At 55.8% G+C, this 18,983-nt stretch overlaps 2 protein-coding genes across 4 annotated transcripts in view; one reads left to right on the forward strand and one right to left on the reverse strand.

Annotated features, from left to right (window-relative positions):
* Positions 1-1,105, forward strand: part of PDZD8 (PDZ domain containing 8) — a 94,973-nt gene extending 93,868 nt beyond the window's left edge. For 2 of the 3 annotated variants that reach the window (XM_062215039.1, XM_062215042.1), the window contains one exon: positions 464-1,103. The gene's annotated coding sequence lies outside the window, so the exon portion shown is untranslated. Of the gene's footprint in view, positions 1-463 lie in introns of all 3 variants that reach the window. The other variant, XM_062215038.1, reaches the window with a different exon arrangement.
* SLC18A2 (solute carrier family 18 member A2) overlaps positions 1-18,983 on the reverse strand; it is a 30,636-nt gene that overhangs the window by 5,699 nt on the left and 5,954 nt on the right. Inside the window, exons 3-14 of the mRNA XM_062215043.1 lie at positions 15,581-15,639; positions 15,318-15,401; positions 14,977-15,069; positions 14,210-14,299; positions 14,063-14,106; positions 13,925-13,985; positions 11,967-12,062; positions 3,619-3,697; positions 3,399-3,450; positions 2,758-2,821; positions 715-834; positions 444-577 (exon numbers count right to left, since the gene is read on the reverse strand). Of these exons, the coding sequence (XP_062071027.1) occupies positions 444-577; positions 715-834; positions 2,758-2,821; positions 3,399-3,450; positions 3,619-3,697; positions 11,967-12,062; positions 13,925-13,985; positions 14,063-14,106; positions 14,210-14,299; positions 14,977-15,069; positions 15,318-15,401; positions 15,581-15,639 (976 nt within the window). The remainder of the gene's footprint in view (positions 1-443; positions 578-714; positions 835-2,757; positions 2,822-3,398; positions 3,451-3,618; positions 3,698-11,966; positions 12,063-13,924; positions 13,986-14,062; positions 14,107-14,209; positions 14,300-14,976; positions 15,070-15,317; positions 15,402-15,580; positions 15,640-18,983) is intronic.

Raw genomic sequence — 18,983 nt, forward strand, 5'->3', positions numbered from 1 at the left:
CACCAGCATCCCACATGGGCGCCAGTTCTAGTCCTGGCTGCTCCACTTCTAATCCAGCTCTGTGCTATGGCCTGGGAAAGCAGTGGAAGATGGCCCAAGTCCTTGGGCCCCTGTACCCACGTGGGAGACCTAGAAGAAGCTCCTGGCTCCTGATTGGCACAGCTCTGACCGTTGCAGCCATCTGGGAGTGAACCTGTAGATGGAAGACCTCTCTCTCTGTCTCTACCTCTTTCAAATAAATAAATTAAATAAATCAAAAATAAATAAAGTGACTTCCTTATGTGGTACAAACTAAAAAACTCATTATTTAGGTTTGGAGGCTTCTGCCCCAAAGGAGCAAAAACATATTTCAGAGTTAATCTAGGAGGAAATAACTACGAGAGATTACCCAGAAGACCATGGGAAAACAAGAAATGCTTCATTGCATCCTACACGTTTCTTACCATTTTTTCCTCCTTGGCAGGTGGGCTCCGGAGAAAGCAGCAGAGAGGAGCAAAAAGAATGTCAATGATCCCGATGATCGTCATGAGCCAGGGAAACCCAATTGCCTTTGCGATGGCACCACCGGCAGACGGACCTTTCAGGGGACAGAGAATTAGACAAAGCCGTCTCCAGGCGTCTTGGAGATACGAGAGTGCAAAGACTCAGTCATTTTCGTAAGCGTGTTCCGCTCTGTGCCGAGGCAGAAGGTTGTTTGAAAAGCCACGCCCTTACCTATCGCGTACCCCATACAGAAAGCCACGTCCGCGATGGCGTACACGCTCCCGTAGACAGACACGTGCCGCAGGTCCACGAGGTAGCCCATGATGGGCATCATTGACGAGTCCACCATCCCTGGGGACAGGCAGGGGCAGTGTGCAGAAACCAGACAGACACCCCACCGCCCTGAACTCAGCGCCCCGCCGGCTCTTGCCCTGTGCCACGCTCCCTGCCAAGCCTCGTGGCACAGCCCAACAGCACAGCTCTCCCCCGGCACACATGGCCGAAGTTGCTGGAACTGCGCGGGAACTCCAAGGTCCCCAAGTCCTTGCTGGGGCTCCGAGTGCCTGCTCTGCCCCTTGCCTACCCCCCCGCCAGCCGCCTCCACACCGGGCCTCACACGGAGACACGGAGACCCGGGGGGGGGGAGGGGGGGGAGTTTACAAAGGCGGAGAACGCACAGCAGGTACTCAGCAGTCTTGCAGAACTGGAACTCGGAGAGGTCGGTTCCTTTAGTTACCTAAGAACCACCACCACAAACAGCGGTTCCGTCACCCGGCTCTTGACGGGTCTGCGACAGGCAGCAAAGACAAAGTGCATGCCTTCAGAGTTCTGGGTTCAAATCCCAGAACTGGGCTGTGTGGGCGTGGTCATGCTCAACTCTCTAAACATCAGTTTCCCCATCTATAAAATGGGTTACTAATGACTGGCTACAATGACAATGAGCTAAGATCCCCGAGTCCACCGAGCAGGGAACTCAAATGACAGCGCCCTCAGCTGTACGGCGGCAGTGGCCTTCACTCCAGGGACGTTCGCTCACTGTCTCATGCATACAAGGTGCTGGGACAGGTGTGCAAAACTAATGTGAGAGTTGGGCGTTAGGCAGAGCTGAAAAATCAACTACAGCGGGGACGGATGCTATGACGACACCGTGAGAACAGATGAGGTACTTCAAAAAGTTCATGGAGGGGCCGGCGCTGTGGCGTGGCGGGTAAGGCCACTGTCTGCAGCGCCAGCATCCAACATGGGCGCCGATTCTAGCCCAGCTGCTCCACTTTCAATCCAGCTCTCTGCTATGGCCTGGGAAAGCAGTGGAAGATGGCCCAAGTGCTTGGGCCCCTGCACCCACATGGGAGACCTGGAAGAAGCTCCTGGCTCCTGGCTTCAGATTGGCCCCGGTCCGCCATTGCGGCCATTTGGGGAATGAACCAGCAGATAAAGACCCCCACCCCCATCTCTCTCCTTCTCCGTCTCTCTCCTTCTCTGTCTCTATGCCTCTCTGTAACTCTTTCAAATAAATAAGTCTTTTAAAAAAAAGTTCATGGAAATTATGTATTATGAAAAAACAGACTTCAAAATGTCTTTGCACCAAAATCAACTTCTCTTTTAACTCCACTTTCCACCAACTTTTTAAAGTTCCTTCACACCTACTACCTGAGCCTGACCTCGCCGGGGGTCAGAAAAGACTCAGGTCATTCTTTCTGTTGTGCCACTCAAAGATCAGCCCCGGCCCCGATGGGTGACGGATTCTGCACTTACTTTTATCATGACAGTGGGTAAGGATAACAAACAGACGTATACTCTTCATCTACAACATGAAGAACAAGGGTTTTTCCCTCACGTATTCATTGCTGTCCCTAACAATACAGAGACCCAGCGGCTTTGCCTGTGAAAACCCCTACCGCACAGATGGCCAAGGTTATCAGTTCCAACCCTACAAGTAGTACTGGTCTTTTCCCTCAGCCTCACCCAGGAAGGCCTGGTCACAGATGGGAGCCACGCAGACATGCCCTGGGTAAGGGCCTCCTTCCACAGTCCAAGCACAGCAATGGAGAGCTGGCTTTGTTCCTGTCAATATTGGGCTTTCTGCATGCTGGTTTTCAGGAAATAACCGGCTAGGACATGGACGATGTAAGGAAGAGGTGGAGCCAAGCTGCCCTCAGCCGCTTGGAGCCCCTGCACACCGAGACTGAATACCTAACAGCTGACCAAAGGGAGAGGAGATCTTTCCTGGCGCAAGAGTAGTTGCAAACGGAGGCACAGGCCCACGTGACTTACCAATGGCAAAACCAACTCCAAAGTTGGGAGCTATGAGCCCGTAAATGTTTTTTGCAAAAGGAATCTGTAAGAGGAAAATCCGTGTTAGTGTCAGATAACAGGACATCCAACTCAAAATCGTCTTGAAAATGTTTCCTCTGCGTGGTGTGCCTGTTCCCTTCTGAGGGGAATGGGAGGAGAAAGGATGGGGTCTGGGGAGACCATCGAAGCTAGAAACAGGTTCCACGACTACCAGGAAGAGCAGCCAGTGCCGCAAGTGGCGATCAGCACAGTCCACACTCAGGTTTTGACATGGACAGAAGGCCACCTCTGGTGTGGACACTGGCCATTGGTAGAAAATGTCCTGTTCTAGAAAACCATGGTGCTGTTTCAGGCTCGCTGTCCTGAGGTGTTTCGGACACTGCAATGTTTAAGGTGATGGAGGCGAGAGGAGCCGTGGCCAATCGCAAGCAAAGTAAGCAAACATTTTAAATGACCTTGGACAGAATGAAAATATACCACTTGGAGAGTTCTTGTCCAAAAAATATTGAAGGTAAGAAAGTTGTAACGAACGGCTTTATGATGTGGCTTGGCGATTCTTGTCCGAATGGTCAAGTCACAGACTCGTCACAAACGTCGGTCAAGTGCCATCGTTTACTCACACACAAAATGCTGACTCCGACGACGATCATCCCCACGAGCGCGCAGAGCCACCTGTCGGGAGAAGAGGCACCGTCAGGACGCACGCATTCGGCCTCTTCGCCAGCCCAGATCGTCAAAGGCAAGCAAGGAGGGGCTCCAAGCAGCCTCGGCAGGAGAACCGAGCAGCGCTCTGAAGCAGCACGCGACCGACAGGATGAGCGAGGTCTCATTTCATCTTACCTCCCCATCTTGTGTGCAAGGATCCCAAAAATATTGGTTCCAATGAGATAAGAGATGCTGGCTGGCAAGAAAGCAATGCCTGGAAATTTATGAAAAGGACACCTTATCAGTGCTGACATCAGTCCCAGGGTAGAAAACTAATAACCACAGACACCACAGCGTTGATGAGAGCCGCTGACACGGTGCCCCAGGGCCCGCACCCGGGCAGCTAATATCCGGTGGCGGCTGGCTTCCGTCTGGACCCCACGGGGCTTATCGGTCTCACAAGCAGCAGCTGCGACACTCCAGAAATGAAAAGCACCCTGCCATCGCCGCTCCATCACACTCCATCTCGGCCTGGCGGGGGCGAACGTGGGGACCACCAGGGCAGCGCCCGCCGCCACCTTCCCTCGGCCCACGTGTAGGGCGGCCTTGCACAGTGTCCGGTCCCTTCCCTTTGTGATTTCATGTGACAGAGGTCAGACGTCATGACAAGAATGAGGGAAGAGGGGGGAGGTTAGCCAAAGGAAGAAGCTGAAGTTACCCTAAACCCCAACCTTCAGATCACCACCAGTGATTTTCCTATTCGGGTTTATACGTATTTCTAGATGTATGTGCACAGGATTCTTTTTATAAAAAAAAAATAGGTTTTTACTATACTTTGTTCTATATCCCGATTCCTTTTCTATAGCTTTATCGATCTCTTTTCATGGCAAAATCATACATTATACAGCCAGTTTGCATGGCAAAGTCATATGTGTCCAACATTTTCACACTGGCAGTGGGTGGCCTTGCCCTCTGTGGCTGTCTGGTCCCCAAACCGTATTAGGACAATCTTTGTACAGACAGCTCTTCAAGCTTTTTCTGCCATCTGGATGTACATTTGATTCCAAGCCTTGTACCACAGTGGTACTGCGGAAATCGGGTAGGCACGTGGAAATCGGGTAGATGGTCGGCCAGTGCCTGCTGCCTGAGCACACAGCTGGCTGCAGGCCCTTCTGGTCCCAGGAGCTCACCAGCGCAGAATGGACAAGTGTGACCTTGTCCCTTTAAGGGCAAAGCACTAAGGCGACCCAGCAAACCCAGAAACAGCGGAACGTCCCAATGCAGTAGGGACTTCAAAATGACAAGTGGCATGAGCTAACTCACAGACCAAATCATCTCAGACGCGGAGCTTCTGGGAAATAATGAAGAATCTCATATTCCGGGAAGTCATTCCTTTCATGCTTATCAATTTGCGGTGGCCAAATAATTGGTCAGCGTCCTCTGACTCGGCAAACTTGCTCTGACAGCCACGTGCCCAACACAGCACGGGCCCGCAGCACAGACACAGCCAGCGTGGCTCTTGTCTTGTCACAGCATCTCCAAAGGAAAGAATCAGATGACCTTTGAACTATGACTGGAACAGAACAAAAGGACAGATGCCCTGCCCTGGGGCCCCGGAGCCTGCAGCTGGCAAAGTCCCCCCCCCCCCCGCAAGAAGACGCCATTGAAACCCGGCTTCACAAGGCACCTGGCAGACTCCCCACACTCTAGAGAGGGTGTGGTTCTGGATGTTAAGAAATCATGATGACCCCTCTCTCAGGACAAGTGTCTCCAAAGCCCAGGCAGGCACAAATGAACCAAGCAAGCAAACCGTAGGAAAATTAACAGTGTGGCCCAAAGCACCCAGACGCCGTCTGATAAAGCAGCTGCCACTTCTCCCAAACGCTGGTAATTCAGTTTCATAAAACAGAAACCCCATGCAGGCCATCACGACTCCAGCCAACCAGAACCTAATTCAGGGAGGAGCTCAGTCCCCAGGCAGCCCGTCTGGAGCCCTGGCATAGAAGTGGCTCCCAGAGAACCCGGCCCGAGGTCCAGACCACCTGCTGGGTCCCGACTCTGGGAGCAGGGCCCCCGCCGCAGCCCCAAACCAAGGCCTCGAGCGGGAACGCAGGTGTGCAGGACAGCCGCCGCCTCCCAGCATGCACCTGTGCAGTGCCCAGGGCCTGGCTGGGACCCAGGAGCAAGGTGCACGTTACTTTCCATGAACAGCCCGAGCTCTAGGACAGCAAACTCCACCTCCTGATTCTCAAGAAACAGCACTGATTAGAAGGTGTGGAGCAAGGCGTCGGCTTCAGCGTGAGCTTGCTAGCCGGGGCTTGAGGGAGGTCCCCCACCCTCTCCAGGGCCCAAGGAACAGCCACCGCTCCCACCGAGAACTCCCACAAGGGTGGCTTTGAAGATGAGAAGGGAACCCGCACGATAAGAGCCTTAGAAACAGCCCCGTCACTCCGCACCAACCCGGTGCCCAGAGCCACGTGCAGCAGGCCTCCTCCTGCTGGCCACTGCCCCCCTCACTGGAGCTCCACGGCTCCCCGCTTCTCTCTGCCCACACTAGAGTTCATGCCGAGAGTGCGTTTCCCTGGCCCATTGTAAAACGGCCTCGGGCCGGCGCTGTGGCGTAGGCAGAGCCTCCACCTGCATCCCGGCATCCCACATGGGCGCCCATTCCAGTCCCGGCTGCTCCACTTCTGACCCAGCTCCTTTTTTGATAATGTGTCTGGGAAAGCAGCAGAGGAAGGCCTAAGCGCTCAGACCCCACACCCACACGGGAGACCTGGAGGAAGCTCCTGGCTTATAGCCTGACCCAGCCATTTGGGGAGTGACCCAGCAGATGGAGGACCCCTCCATCATCCCTCCCCTTCCCCTCTCTGTTGCTCTGCCTTCCAAATAAAAAATCTTTAAAAAAAATTAATAGGCCAGCGCCACGGCTTACTAGGCTAATCCTCTGCCTGTGGTGCCGGCACCCAGGTTCTAGTCCCAGTTGGGGCGTCGGATTCTGTCCCGGTGGCTCCTCTTCCAGTCCAGCTCTCTGCTGTGGCCTGGGAGTGCAGTGGAGGATGGCCCAGGTCCTTGGGCCCTGCACCCGCATGGGAGACCAGAAGGAGGCACCTGGCTCCTGGCTTCGGATCGGCGCAGTGCACCAGCCGCAACGCGCCGGCCGTAGAGGCCACTTGGTGGATGAACCAACGGAAAAAGGAAGACCTTTCTCTCTGTCTCTCTCTCTCTCACTGTCTAACTCTTCCTGTCAAAAAAAAATAAATTAATAAACCTGGGCTTCAATCCCAGCCTCTGACACACCCAGGGGAGAAGGCTGCTCAGCCACAGCTGTGACTGAGGGTCCCCAAGGGCCTGGAACAAGGGCAGGGCAATGGCCTCACGCTGCCCCACCCCACAGGAGGTTTGGGGGACTGAGAGTCACACAGGCTGGAGCCACAGGACGCTAGCAAGCCCCTTGTGCGTTGGGGCCCAGTGGGGCTGCGCAGGACCAGCCCAAGGTGATGGCCAGAGCACAGTGGTCCCACCCTGCAGCCAGGGTCCCTCGGTCCACCCCTCTCTGTGCCGCATCTCAGAGAGAAATGGGCCAGAAGAGCCAGAACAAAGACTCTGGCTCCACCCTTCCCTGGGACCCCTTCCCCAGGGCCTACAAACCTCCCCCGGACTCCGGCTCTGCCCCCTAGGTCTCGAGATGTCTAGGAAAGGTCTGGACCTAGAACCTGAGGTTCAGAGAAAGATGCTCTCTCCACTTGCCCAAACCCAGAGCTTCCGGGCACGGGCAGACTCGTGAGAGGGCCTTCGGGAGTGAGCACGCACTGCTATCTCTCTGCCCTGAACCCAAGCCCACAGAAGCAATCGCGTGTCATCCATAGTGCAAATAATAATGTTCTGCTCTGACCTCTGATGTGAGGGCATTGCTCCAGGGACAATGAGGGGAGCAGAAAGGCAGGTGGTCCCTGTACAGCCGTGGGGCTGCCCGGCCCTCGGCGCTGGCTCCTCCACACTCACCATCCCCAGGCCCAGGGTCCGAGAGCTGCAAGCTGCAGGGACCACACAAAGGAGTTGATCCCGGAGCAGATGCACAAGTGTGTCTTGGAGGCAACGGGCAGTGCACCGGTCCGGTCGGTCCGAGCATCTCGCTCAGCGACAAAGCCACGAGGCCTCTTCCAGTGACACACAGGCAGCCTGCACTCGGCTATCTCACCGGATAGCCCTGGCCTTCTGACTGACCTTAAAGACTTTATAGGAAGAGCCTCGGGCTTTGTCTGGCGAGGCTGGGAACACAGCAGCTAAGTGCCCCGGCACGGCTAGGACACATTCAATTAGGATCATAGGTCGGTCAGGCAGGGACAGCGGAAGCATCGAAGCAGTGTCTGCCCAAGAGCAAAGCAAAGGCAGGGGCTCCACTCAGCCGGCTCTGCACATCCCCCACTCCCACTGGATGGAGGCCCCTCCCCAGAACACCTGCCGCTCAGGCTGCACCAGGATCAGAGGGAAGGCAAAGCTGGAAGGCACTGCATGAGCGTCGGTGACAAGGTGACACGGTGTCCTTGTCCTCTACAAAGCTCGCGGGTGCTCACCCAGCTTTGGAAGGATGTCCCCCTCCTGCCAAGTGGCCCGCTTGCTCTGGGAGCTCTGAGGGGCTCCTCTTTTTCTAATGGAAAAGTCAGAGCAAGAGAGAGGGAGAAAAAGATCTTCCATCCACTAGCTCACTCCCCACATGCCTGCAATCGCTGGGGCTGGGCCAGGTGAAAGCCAGGAGCCAGGAATTTTATCTGGGTCTCCAACAAAGGCGGCAGGGTCCTGAATACTTGCGCCATCCCCTACAGCCTCCCAGGGCACACATGAGCAAGAAGCTGGGCTGGAGGCGGAGTGGCCAGGACTCACCCCCAGCGCTCCAATGTGGGCTGGGGTCGTCCCAAGTGGCAACTCCTCCTGCTATAACGCCAGCCCCGGCAGGTGATCTCCTCTCGGCCCCAGGAGCTCGGAGCAGCACGTCTGCCTGTCCTGCACTTAGCTCCAAGAGTCCTTCCTCCGTCACCAAATAACTCCCATTACATGGGGCTTGTTTTGGTTTTCTCGTGTGCTACAACTCACACTCTAAAATCCACCCTTTCACAAGGTCTAGCATGTTCACAAGGTCACGCGACCATCCCGGCTCCGATTCCTGAACATCGTCCTCCAACCCGCGACCAGTCCCTGCCCCAAGCCGGGCGGAGCGTTTTCAGGGCTGAAAACACTACTCCATGCCGACCCGAGGCAGGCAGGGCAGGGAAAGTCTACAACAGGAGGCAGTGTCTCCCCACCCCACTCCACCAGGGACCCGAGGCCCGAGGGAAAACACAGCCACCTGCCGAAAGGTTGGGGGCGACAAAAAGCTGCCTTCGCTCAGGACTGGGGCTCCACCTAAAGACGTCCACCTGTGTGACGGAGGAACTACGAAAAGAAATCTCTCGGAAGAATAATCATTAGGGTCATAAAGAGCTACATACGAAGGATTGGTCTTCGAGATATTAAACAGCATTTGAAAGCTACAATGATTAGGGAGGTGGCGGGGACTGACCCAAGGATTGGCAAGCAGATCAACAGAATGGAAGGATCCAGAAAGAGGGCCGAGAACACACAGCCAGCGCAAGGCTGCTGCAGACAGGAGAAATCAGGGGACCGCAGCCTGGACAACAAGCTGACCACACAGACGACACACCGCACCCCGGTCGCGAGCCATGCGTGTACCAGAATAAACGCCTTAGAAGTCCACTATTTTAATAAAAAATCATATGAGTATTAGAGAAAAGCATGGTTTTTTTTTTTTTTTCAGTAGGTAATTTTGGCGTGGGAAAGGCTTTGAAGCAACAATGACACAAAAGACTGCGAACTCTGATGAGTGGCATTTTGAATGTTCCGAATAGAAAAAAATAGCATCCACGAAGTCACAGGTACGCAATGAAGTGAGGGCCCTATCGGTGAAACCTCTGACAAGGACTAGGATCTTTGTCCACAAAGCACAGTTAGAATTCTAAGAGCAAACAACTCCAAAGGAAAGCGGCCCAAATTCATCAGTAAGGAGTCCGGGGTCGTCGTGGGTATGCAGTCCAGTGGCTAAGACATCTACAGCGTGCTAGGTCGATTCCCGACTCCAGTTCCCTGATACAGACCCTGAGCAGGCCACAGTGATGGCTCACGGAGCTGCATTCCCGCCACCCACGTGGGAGGCCTGCACTGCATGGCCGGTGTCTGGCTACAGCCCCGGCCAGCCCAGTCATCTGGGGAAAGCACGAGCAGATGGGCGCGCTCGCAGCACACCTGTCTGTCTCTCTCTCACCCCTCAAAATTAATAACAACAGTAATGATAGGGTCACATTCACAGTAAAAGAAATATACACAGCTAATGCACACAGAAGAGACACTCAATCTCACTCATAGAGAATATACTTAGACGAGACCCCTTTTCTTACACATTCAGTTGGGAGAGACTGAAAAGCTGGTAATATCAATGATAGTACAGGTGTTATAGTACAGAGAGTAACCACCAAACAGTAAAATCCCCATCTGATTTTTAGCAATGTGTCCTACCCACAAACATGCTTCCAGCCCCGAGGGACACTCTCTGCAGTATGGTTTCAAATGGCAAAAACTGGAACAAACCCAAATACCCAACAAGAGGGCTGGAGTCTATGGTATAACCTTCGACAGAACACACACACAACCATTAAGATGAAGGCTGGGTCTCCGGCTAGACAGGAAGAAGACAACCTACAGCTTCTCCTCCGCTCCCACTGCAAACTCTGCACATCTCAGCTGGAACAACATTTACACAGTCACAGTGACAACTCGGAATGCCAATCAAACATGCAAATATTACTCAATGAATAAAAGAAAATTCTAGATGTCCCTCCCCCTCCTTCCCCTACACACCACCTTAGGACAGACAGAAGAGGGGACACAGTGGTGACAGGGAGAAGCAAGCAGGGGACAGTGAGGGATACAGCAGAGGGCCAGAACGTTCCACCGTGCATGGGGAGCTCTGTGAGAAGGGACACTCGGGCCCCATAACCCAGGGAACTCGGGGAGGAAGGTGGGGACAGGGACGGGATCGCTCCTCCCTCCGAGCAGTCCTCCTGCCCTCACCCCACAGGGGACAGTGTGAGTGGTTCAGGGACCCTGGAACCCCAGGCAGTCTGGAAGCCAGAGGCAACAGGAGAAGCTGAAACTGAAACTGAACTAAAGCCTTCCTGCTAAATAAGAGACTGTTTTGTTGTCAACAAAAATTTAAAACTTAAACCACTCCGGGTATATGGAAAAAGGACTCTTCAAATTTAAGACATGATAGCACCAATTCTCAAAATTCAATGGTTTAAAAGATGAAGGTACAAAGCGAAAGACAAGATAAACTAGAAGAATGCAATCTAGAGGGCCAAGATATAACCAGCTGGAGGGCGTACTCACAAACGGGGGGAGCGTTGAGTTGTACACACAGCTGCTCAGAACTGGGGAGCAGGAGTGAAAACCACACCAGCCTCCTCAACAGCAACACTGGAAGCTGGACAGCAACAGAATTCCAGCTCAAAACGCCAATGGGAAGTCACGCCCAGGAATCCCACACGCGGAGTCACTCCCAACCAGGAATCCCACACGCGGAGTCACTGTCACCTCACCTGCCGCACACCCTCCTTCAGAAAGCTGCTGTAGGCTATGCTCTACCACAACGCGGGAGCAAACCCAAGAGAGGACCCAGGGGACAAGGACACAAGAGATGCACAAGAGGCTAAGATGACGCCCAGGTGATGAGGGAGGAAGTCCCAGCAAAGCCTCCAGAGCAGCAGGCCTAGAGTGGAGAAGCCAGAACCACGCCCGCAAACGGGCAAAGACCTAGAAGCTTCCGGGTCGCGCCTGACCGTGCCAAGGGGACCTTTCATCTCTGCCACAGGGGCTGGGGGACGGACTCACAAACGTCACATGGAAAAGGAAGAAAATGAAAAAGCAAGGCAATGCTAACTCCAGGAAAAACAAGTTTGTAAAAAGAAAGGAACTGCATCACAGTCCCTACACACCTCAGCTTGGAACAGTATTTACAGTCACACAAGCATCAACGCTGAACCCAGTCTAACAGAAACTGTAACCTGATTACAGCAGTCTCCCACCCTGTTCACAGGGGCTACATTTCAAGTCTCCAGTGGGTGTCTGAACCCGAGGACAGCATCAAACCCTACGTGAACTATTTTTTTCCTACACATATATGTCCATGATAAAGGTTAATCTATAAATTAGGCACAGGAAGAGGTTAACAATAACAGAACAATGATGACCAAAAAAGGTTATGTGAATATGTTTCCCTCCCTCTCAATATAATCAATGTACTGTCCCCTTCTCATCTAGAGAACACATCTACCGGGCATGATGTAACACCAGCGCAGAGACAGACCACCCCAGTGCCACCCAAGGCACTGGCCCCTTCCAGAGTCCAACAGAGCACTCACTCCATCATCCCGGCATGAACTGCCCTGAGGGCAAAAGTTCTAGAATCAGAAGAGCCGCGGAGGCCTTACCCAGCTGCCACTTCCGGGAACACATGGTCTCCATCATCCAGATAGGCAGGGCCGGCTCCAGCATGGCGATCCCCATGTTTGCAAAGCAGATGGCGCCTTTAAAGGAGGAAGGAGGTTAGTGTCTCTGCTTCCACACCGAGTCCCTGCTGTATCCAGTGAGACCCCAGGCCCCCAGCCTGGGCAGCCAGAACCACTCCTGCTTGAGAGAGAGATGACCTGCAAGTCATCTCAAGTGAGTAGGGAGGGGCGACCACCATTCATCATGGTAAACAGAATCCTGGGGTTCTAATGCTTGGAACTGAGGGAGCCCCAGCAATCACCACCCAGTTTGTTGATGAAAGAAGGGAGCTCCAATTTATTCACAAAGTAACTTGAGGCCACTCCGCAGCCAGGCAGCTTCCTGACTTCACCCTGTCTGGGGCAACCGGGGGCTCTTGCAGGTGTTTTGCTGTGCGATGCCCACGGACATTTCTCATGATGCCCCGAGATGCCAGGAAGTCCCAGGAGGACCCCTGTGTTCAGCACAGGTGCACTGTGGAGGGTTGGTTTAAAGTCAACTGCACAGGTAGGGTATCTGTGCACACACTCCTTATCACTGTTACCCAGGACCCTTTGTAAATACAGAAGCACGTGGGAAAAGACACCCGGAACCGTCTCCCTCGCTCTGCGAGCTTCCTGTGCTGCTGCGCCTGTGGAACCTGTAATTTGCTAGAACAAACCCAAAGAACACTGTGCAATCGTGAAGCAGGTACGTGCATCCTGAAACAGGATTTCTGTCATTCCCTGTGACATTTAGAGCAGAACACACAAATGACTGGGCTCCTCCCACTGCCCGTGCTCTAACTCCCCCCACCCCCACCAGGGCAGCCTGGAACTGTGCAAGGCCCGGCAATGCGGGTGGATCTCTCAACTTCCTCCATGACTAGGGATCAGGCAGTGAGCTTCCAAGAGAGAGAACCTTAGGGTTGGGGGTGGGGAGTGTCACATCTCTGGGGCCCCCCCACCACACCCTCCACACCCCTAACACAGACGGCCAGGCCCCAGGGGATCTGTGCACCTAGCACGGAGAGATCCGGGCACCGGCTTTCTGGTACTCTGACCGGTAAGTACGAGGGGCAGCAGCTGGGCCATGGTCCCCTGGGTTCCACCCTGACCATAAGGGCTCCACAAAACCAGCCTAGGGCTTTGCTTTGCAAAGGGGAGAGGCGGGGCCTCTCCCAGATCCCCTCCAGGCCTCCCAGTGTGAGCCCTGCTTAGGCAAATGTCACCCTTGCCAGGTCTGACGCCACTCTGCAGAGCGGCCCCAGGCAGCAGCACGTCTCTTCCTCCCAGACCCAGAGCACAGGGCGGCTGCTGACGTCAGCCACCAGGCCCCGGGCAGCAGCTGCACAAGGCAGGTCCCTCACAGGCAGCCCCGGCCTGGCGGGGAGGCCGCCGGCTTGCGACTGGGCCATCGGAGGGGGCAGTCCCTCGGAAGCATGCACCCCATGACCCCTCCCCAGAACCCCAGGGCTTTCTTTAAGCCACCCGGGCCTTGGACCCAAGGGGTTTCCAGCGCCCCCTGGCTGCGGTACAGGGAAGTGCTCTCCGCGGGAAGAGGTGCCCAGTCTGTGCTCTGGGTCTCTGCTGCCAGTCTCTGACGCAGCCGAGGTCAGTCCGCGCACCTCAGCCTGAGTGAGAAGGCAGATCTCTTCCAGAAAGTTCCAGGCCAAACAGTGACGGCCTTCGCGGGGAGTAGCATCTCTGTAGCCTGTGCAAGCACTTGGCAGACCCCAAAAACAAATGAAAAACAAAGACCTTGGCTAAGCTTTGGGAGACACGGCTTCCTGTGGCTTATGACCTTCTCCGGCTAGGATGACCCCCTGCAGGCCACGTTCCCCAGCAAAATGAACAGAGGCCCTGCCATCCACCCCTCCTCCCAAGCACAGTCATGACCGAGCAGCCGCGGAGCGGCCCACCTGCGGCGATGAGGATGTACGGGTCCTTCAGCAGAGTGGTGAGGGGTGTCCCCTTCTGGCTCTGTCAAGCAGAAGCAGGCGTCAGCCGAGTCACCAGGGCCATGGCCGCCACCAGGCCATCCTCCCCCGGCCGCTTACCTCTGGCTGCACGCGGGACGGCTGCAGCACGAAGAGCTGAATGGCTGCAAGGGGAGAAGACGGCCCTGGTCAGACAGTGGCCATGGCCCCGGCGCAGCCGGCAGGGATGCCGGGGTCGCGGCCAAGGTGCCCAGGGACCTTACTCACCTCCATCCAAGAGCACCAAGGCAGCCAGCACCAGGAAGGGAGCCGTCTTCCCCACAAACTCGTACAGCACGCTCCCGAAGGGGGGGCCCACTGCGAGGACGAGAGAGGGGCTGGCGCCGGCGCCCAGCGTGCACCCCCCTCCCAGAATCGTCTGTTGTCCCCTGTAGTTCTCTGCTTGGCTTCAAAACGGTTGGGGGTGGTGGCCCTAGGTTCCCTTTAGTGTCAAGGTGCCCGAGCAACTTCCCCCAAGAACGAACGGGCCAGAGTCACCCCAAAAGCTAAGATCTGAGGGAAGTGAGAGCCTGGTCACAGGGCTGTGCTGCCCTGTAGCACAGGGTGACAAGGACATCCCTGATTACAAACCAGTGTGTGCGAAACAAGGGCTGGGAGCGAACGAGCGGAGGGGACAGGAGTTGAGCCCCCGGCCGGGGAGATAGCTGTCCCCCGGTAGAGCAGGAGGGGGAGCAGAGGAGGAAGGCGGATGTCTCTCTGGTCGTAACTCACAGAACGTTCCAGAGAGAAGCATCTGGTGCACCATTCCATTCCATCCTCGTGTCTACACCTGGGTCTGGGGAGATCTGGGACGGGGACCAAGGAAGCCCAAGTCCTCCCAGCTCAGGGCTCGTCCCACCCCTTCCCAACATCTCAAGGAAGGTGCTGGGCAGTCTGTCTAGGTGAACGCAGCCTTGGTCCCACCAGGCCTGGGGTGCTGGCTGAGGTCCAGCACCAGACAGGCCCCCTGCTGCCGCCACGGGGCCCATACCCACCTAAGACCCCCATGGCCAGGCCTCCCAAGGCGATCCCCATGGCGTTGCCTCGCTCCTCGTCATCTGTGTACACACTGGCAAGCATGCCCATCCCTGAATGGGGAAAGAAATGGTTGACAGTCCGGCTCTGGGGCGCACCAAGACAGGGGCCGTGCCTGGCCTGCCCCTCCCACAGACTTCCAGTCTTCCCAAACCTGCCATGGAAGCCAACCAGGACCTAAGGGGAGAGTGCACGGCTTCCCCGGGAATCCGCACTGCCAGGCCAATACCCAGAATGGGCCCAGCTGGGTTACGAGGGGCACTCTCCCCCACCACCCACCCACAGGTGCTCCCACACCTACCAGCCACGGACGAGCAGGAGGAGCCGACCCCCTGCAGCGACCTAGCGATGAGCAGGAAGGCGTAGCTGCTGGAGAAGGCAAACACTGCAGAGACAAGAGCCCAGGCCTGCATCGGCGCCAGCCCGCAGGGGCACTGCTGGGGACCCCCCAGCCCCCTCCCCACCCGCTCCCTCGAGCGACTGTCACTTCCCACACCCCCAGGCTGTGTCCTTCAAGTCAGCCCACAGGTGGCCACACCGGAGAGGCAGATGTCGCACACTTACTAATGGTTGAGATAAACATGATGCAAAACCCCGCGAACATAGGGATGGGATAGCCGATTCTGCAAAACACAAGCCCGGAACATCTGGTGAGTGCGGGTGTTTTCCTAAGGCTTTAGACAGATTCTCCCCCGGCACCCCTGGGATCAGGTGAACAAGTGTTAGGTCGACTTTTCTCAGAATTCATCTACTCAGTGCTTCCTACGTGACCTTTCCGTGTTTGACTGTCTCAGAACATGAATACATTTGTGGACCGGCACTCCGAAGAGAAATGGAGCTGGAAGAAATGTTAACACGTTATTGGCAAGGAGGCCGAACACAAATACATGGCCCCTACTCTGTCATCAAAAAACACAAATTCCCTTCATTATAGTCTTTGCCAGAGCTTCCCCAAAGAGACAGCTGCAACCAAGCGATGCTGATAAAGGCCATCAAGTGACTCAACTGGCAGCAAAGACAACCGTGCCGCGTCTTAGGGGCATTAAGAAGAAGCAACACTGCAGATCTGCTTCCTGGAGGCCCTGGTGAGCCCTGCCTAGAAAAACGGGCCTCGCTTGCTGTGCAAAAAATTCTAAATCCAATTTGCTGGGCAAGTGCACTACCACACGAGGGGCTCAGGCACCAGACGGGCGGAGGCAGACGGAGGGCCCGGGCTTTCCCATGTCCCACATCAGACTGGACTCCTGGCCCTGCCACTTAACTCAGGCGAGTGTCCTCTCAGGCCCATGGAGAGACCACGTCCCACTCCCCGCACTGGCAGAAGGGAAGACACACGCGTGTCAAGCTGTCCACCCACCAGAGCGCCCAGGGCATAGGCAGGGCTTTGATGCTTTAGAAATGTCACTCCCTGGGACAGGCATGGTGGCGCGGCAGGTTGCAATGCCGGCATCCCAGATCAGAATGCTGACAGGTCAAGTCCCGGCTGCTCCACTTCCGATCCAGCTCCCTGCTAATGCACCTGGGAAAGCAGCAGCAGATGGCCCAAGTGCTTGGACCCCTGACACACACCCAGACAGAATTCCAGGCTCCTGGCTTTGGCCTGGTCCAGTCGTGGCTGTTTTAGCCACTTGGGGAGTGAACCAACAGAGGGAAGATCTCTCTACCTTCCTCTCTCTCTCAGTTGCTCTGCCTAATTTTTTTTTTTTTTTAAAGACACATAACTTCCTCCCTCCTCTTCCTCCTGCTCTCTCCCTATTGGATTAAGTAGCTGGGTCTCTGACATGCAGCTCCCTGGCACCCCCTGCCCAGAGAAGGATGCCAATACTGGCTGAGCCCTGCCCTACAGTAGGTGTGATCCCACCCACAATAGCCCATAGCAGTTCCAGGCTCTGTGCGCCCTCCCTTAGGAACCTGGAGAGGGAGGAGCCAACGAAGCTAAGAGGGCCGACTGCTCGAGTGTGCCAAGGCCCAGGCAGCGCCTCAAGTCAGAACCATGAACACCTTCATTTGAAGGTCACACTCAGGTCTCCAAGCTGTTGCACCCAGCAGCTCCCCGATTTGCTGGAGGACAATGATCCCCTCCCCATTTCACAGATGAGGAGCCCGAGGCATGAACAAAGAGCCCAGGCAAAGGTCTATAGGCCAAGGGCGCTCGGGCCACGCCCGCCTGCCCAGGGCACTCCACTCAAATTTTACCACGTTCCCCGGGGCCAAAGACTGAGAATGACAGGGTGGGGGCCCTCGAAGGGCAGCTTCCGCCACCTCCACCACCCTGAGGAGCCAGCATCCCGGGAGGAGCTGGCTTTGCCCCTGTTCTTCACATGGCCACCCCTGAGGCTCAGGGAATGTAAAGAGTTTGCCCCAAATTCACGGTGAGGAGCATGCCGTGTCTCACGTGCATCAGGCCCCGCTGGTGTCCACTCGGGGCCGGCCACCAGCCACAGGGCAGAGGTCCCTGATGGCGAGCGGGCCCAGCGGGCACCGTCTCACTGGAAGCCACAGGCTAGGCCCTTAGCACACCAGGCACTGGGCTTGCTTTGGAAACACAGCAGCTACTGCTTTGTCTTTAATTCCTTCGGCATTTTCTGAAAGCACACGGGGGGAATAACTGGAAGTGAGGCTAGAAGGAAACCCAAAGGTCCACGAGAAAGCGGAGGTCTGGAGACGGAGCAGCTCAGAGCAGGCCCAGGGCTGGGGCTGCCGCCCTCTCCTGCACCTTCAGCACGGGCCAAGCGGCCAGCGGGGCTGCCCAGTGGTTAGCGCCGGGCAGCATCGTTCCTGGAGCTTGGTGAGGAATTCACCGCAGGCAGCTGGGACGTCCCTGGACCCAGACCGCCACCCTCAGACTCCTCTGGCCCTCTGAACACCCACGTAGGAGGGCTGTGCAGTGCCCCAGGGTCACCGAGCAGTGGGCAGAACACCACAGCCCCTCTTCTTTCCAATGTCTCCAAAACGGACGGAAACATAACTGATATCAGTCATAAACGTCTGTGTCAGAACCCTCGTCTCAATCCGATGCCATCTTTTTTTTTTTTTTTAATTTTTTTTGATAGGCAGAGTGGATAGTGAGAGAGAGACAGAGAGAAAGGTCTTCCTTTTTGCCGTTGGTTCACCCTCCAATGGCCGCTGTGGCCGGCGCATCACGCTGATCCGAAGGCAGGAGCCAGGTGCTTCTCCTGGTCTCCCATGGGGTGCAGGGCCCAAGCACTTGGGCCATCCTCCACTGCACTCCCGGGCCATAGCAGAGAGCTGGCCTGGAAGAGGGGCAGCCGAGACAGAATCCGGCGCCCCGACCAGGACTAGAACCCGGTGTGCCGGCGCCGCAAGGCGGAGGATTAGCCTAGTTGAGCCGCGGCGCCGGCCCCGATGCCATCTTAATTAAAGTGCTGCCCAGCAGAGCTAGATTCGATTCAGCAAACCTGTAACCAAAGGTCCCATGAGGATCTCCGCGAGTCATCCCAGCCCACGGCCATGGGACAATCAGGGGGCAGAGAATCCAGTTAGAACGAGAGTAAAATCACATTTGGAATCCCCAGAAAAATGCGTAAACCAACAAAAGTTCTGCTGCTTACGCGTCCCCCGGGGTCACCGATGAGCTGCCCTTTCTCTCCCAACACCAGGAAGAAGTTTCTCCCAGCCACAGACACTAACACAGGCTCCTCCCTGTCCGCCAGCTGCTCTCTCGGGCTGGCCAGGAGCTACGTGTCCTCTACCAGGGCACGTGCCAAAGACACAGAGTAAGGACTCCTCAGGGTGCAAAGTGACACCAGAGGCGAGGGAATGTCTCCCTCCCAGCGGCCTCAGCACGCTCCTCAGTGTTGGCAAACAGAAGGCAATTCCAAATGTGCTCAGGGAGAAGACGACCTCTGTCACTTAAGCAACAACATTCTCAGGGCTGGCCCTTGGGTCTGCCTGCCTTCCGCAGCCAGTGGATCCACGCAGCGGGTCACGCCGGCTCCTTACTCCC

Source organism: Lepus europaeus, chromosome 17 (genome assembly GCF_033115175.1).
Source record: "Lepus europaeus isolate LE1 chromosome 17, mLepTim1.pri, whole genome shotgun sequence".
Lineage (NCBI taxonomy): Eukaryota > Metazoa > Chordata > Mammalia > Lagomorpha > Leporidae > Lepus > Lepus europaeus.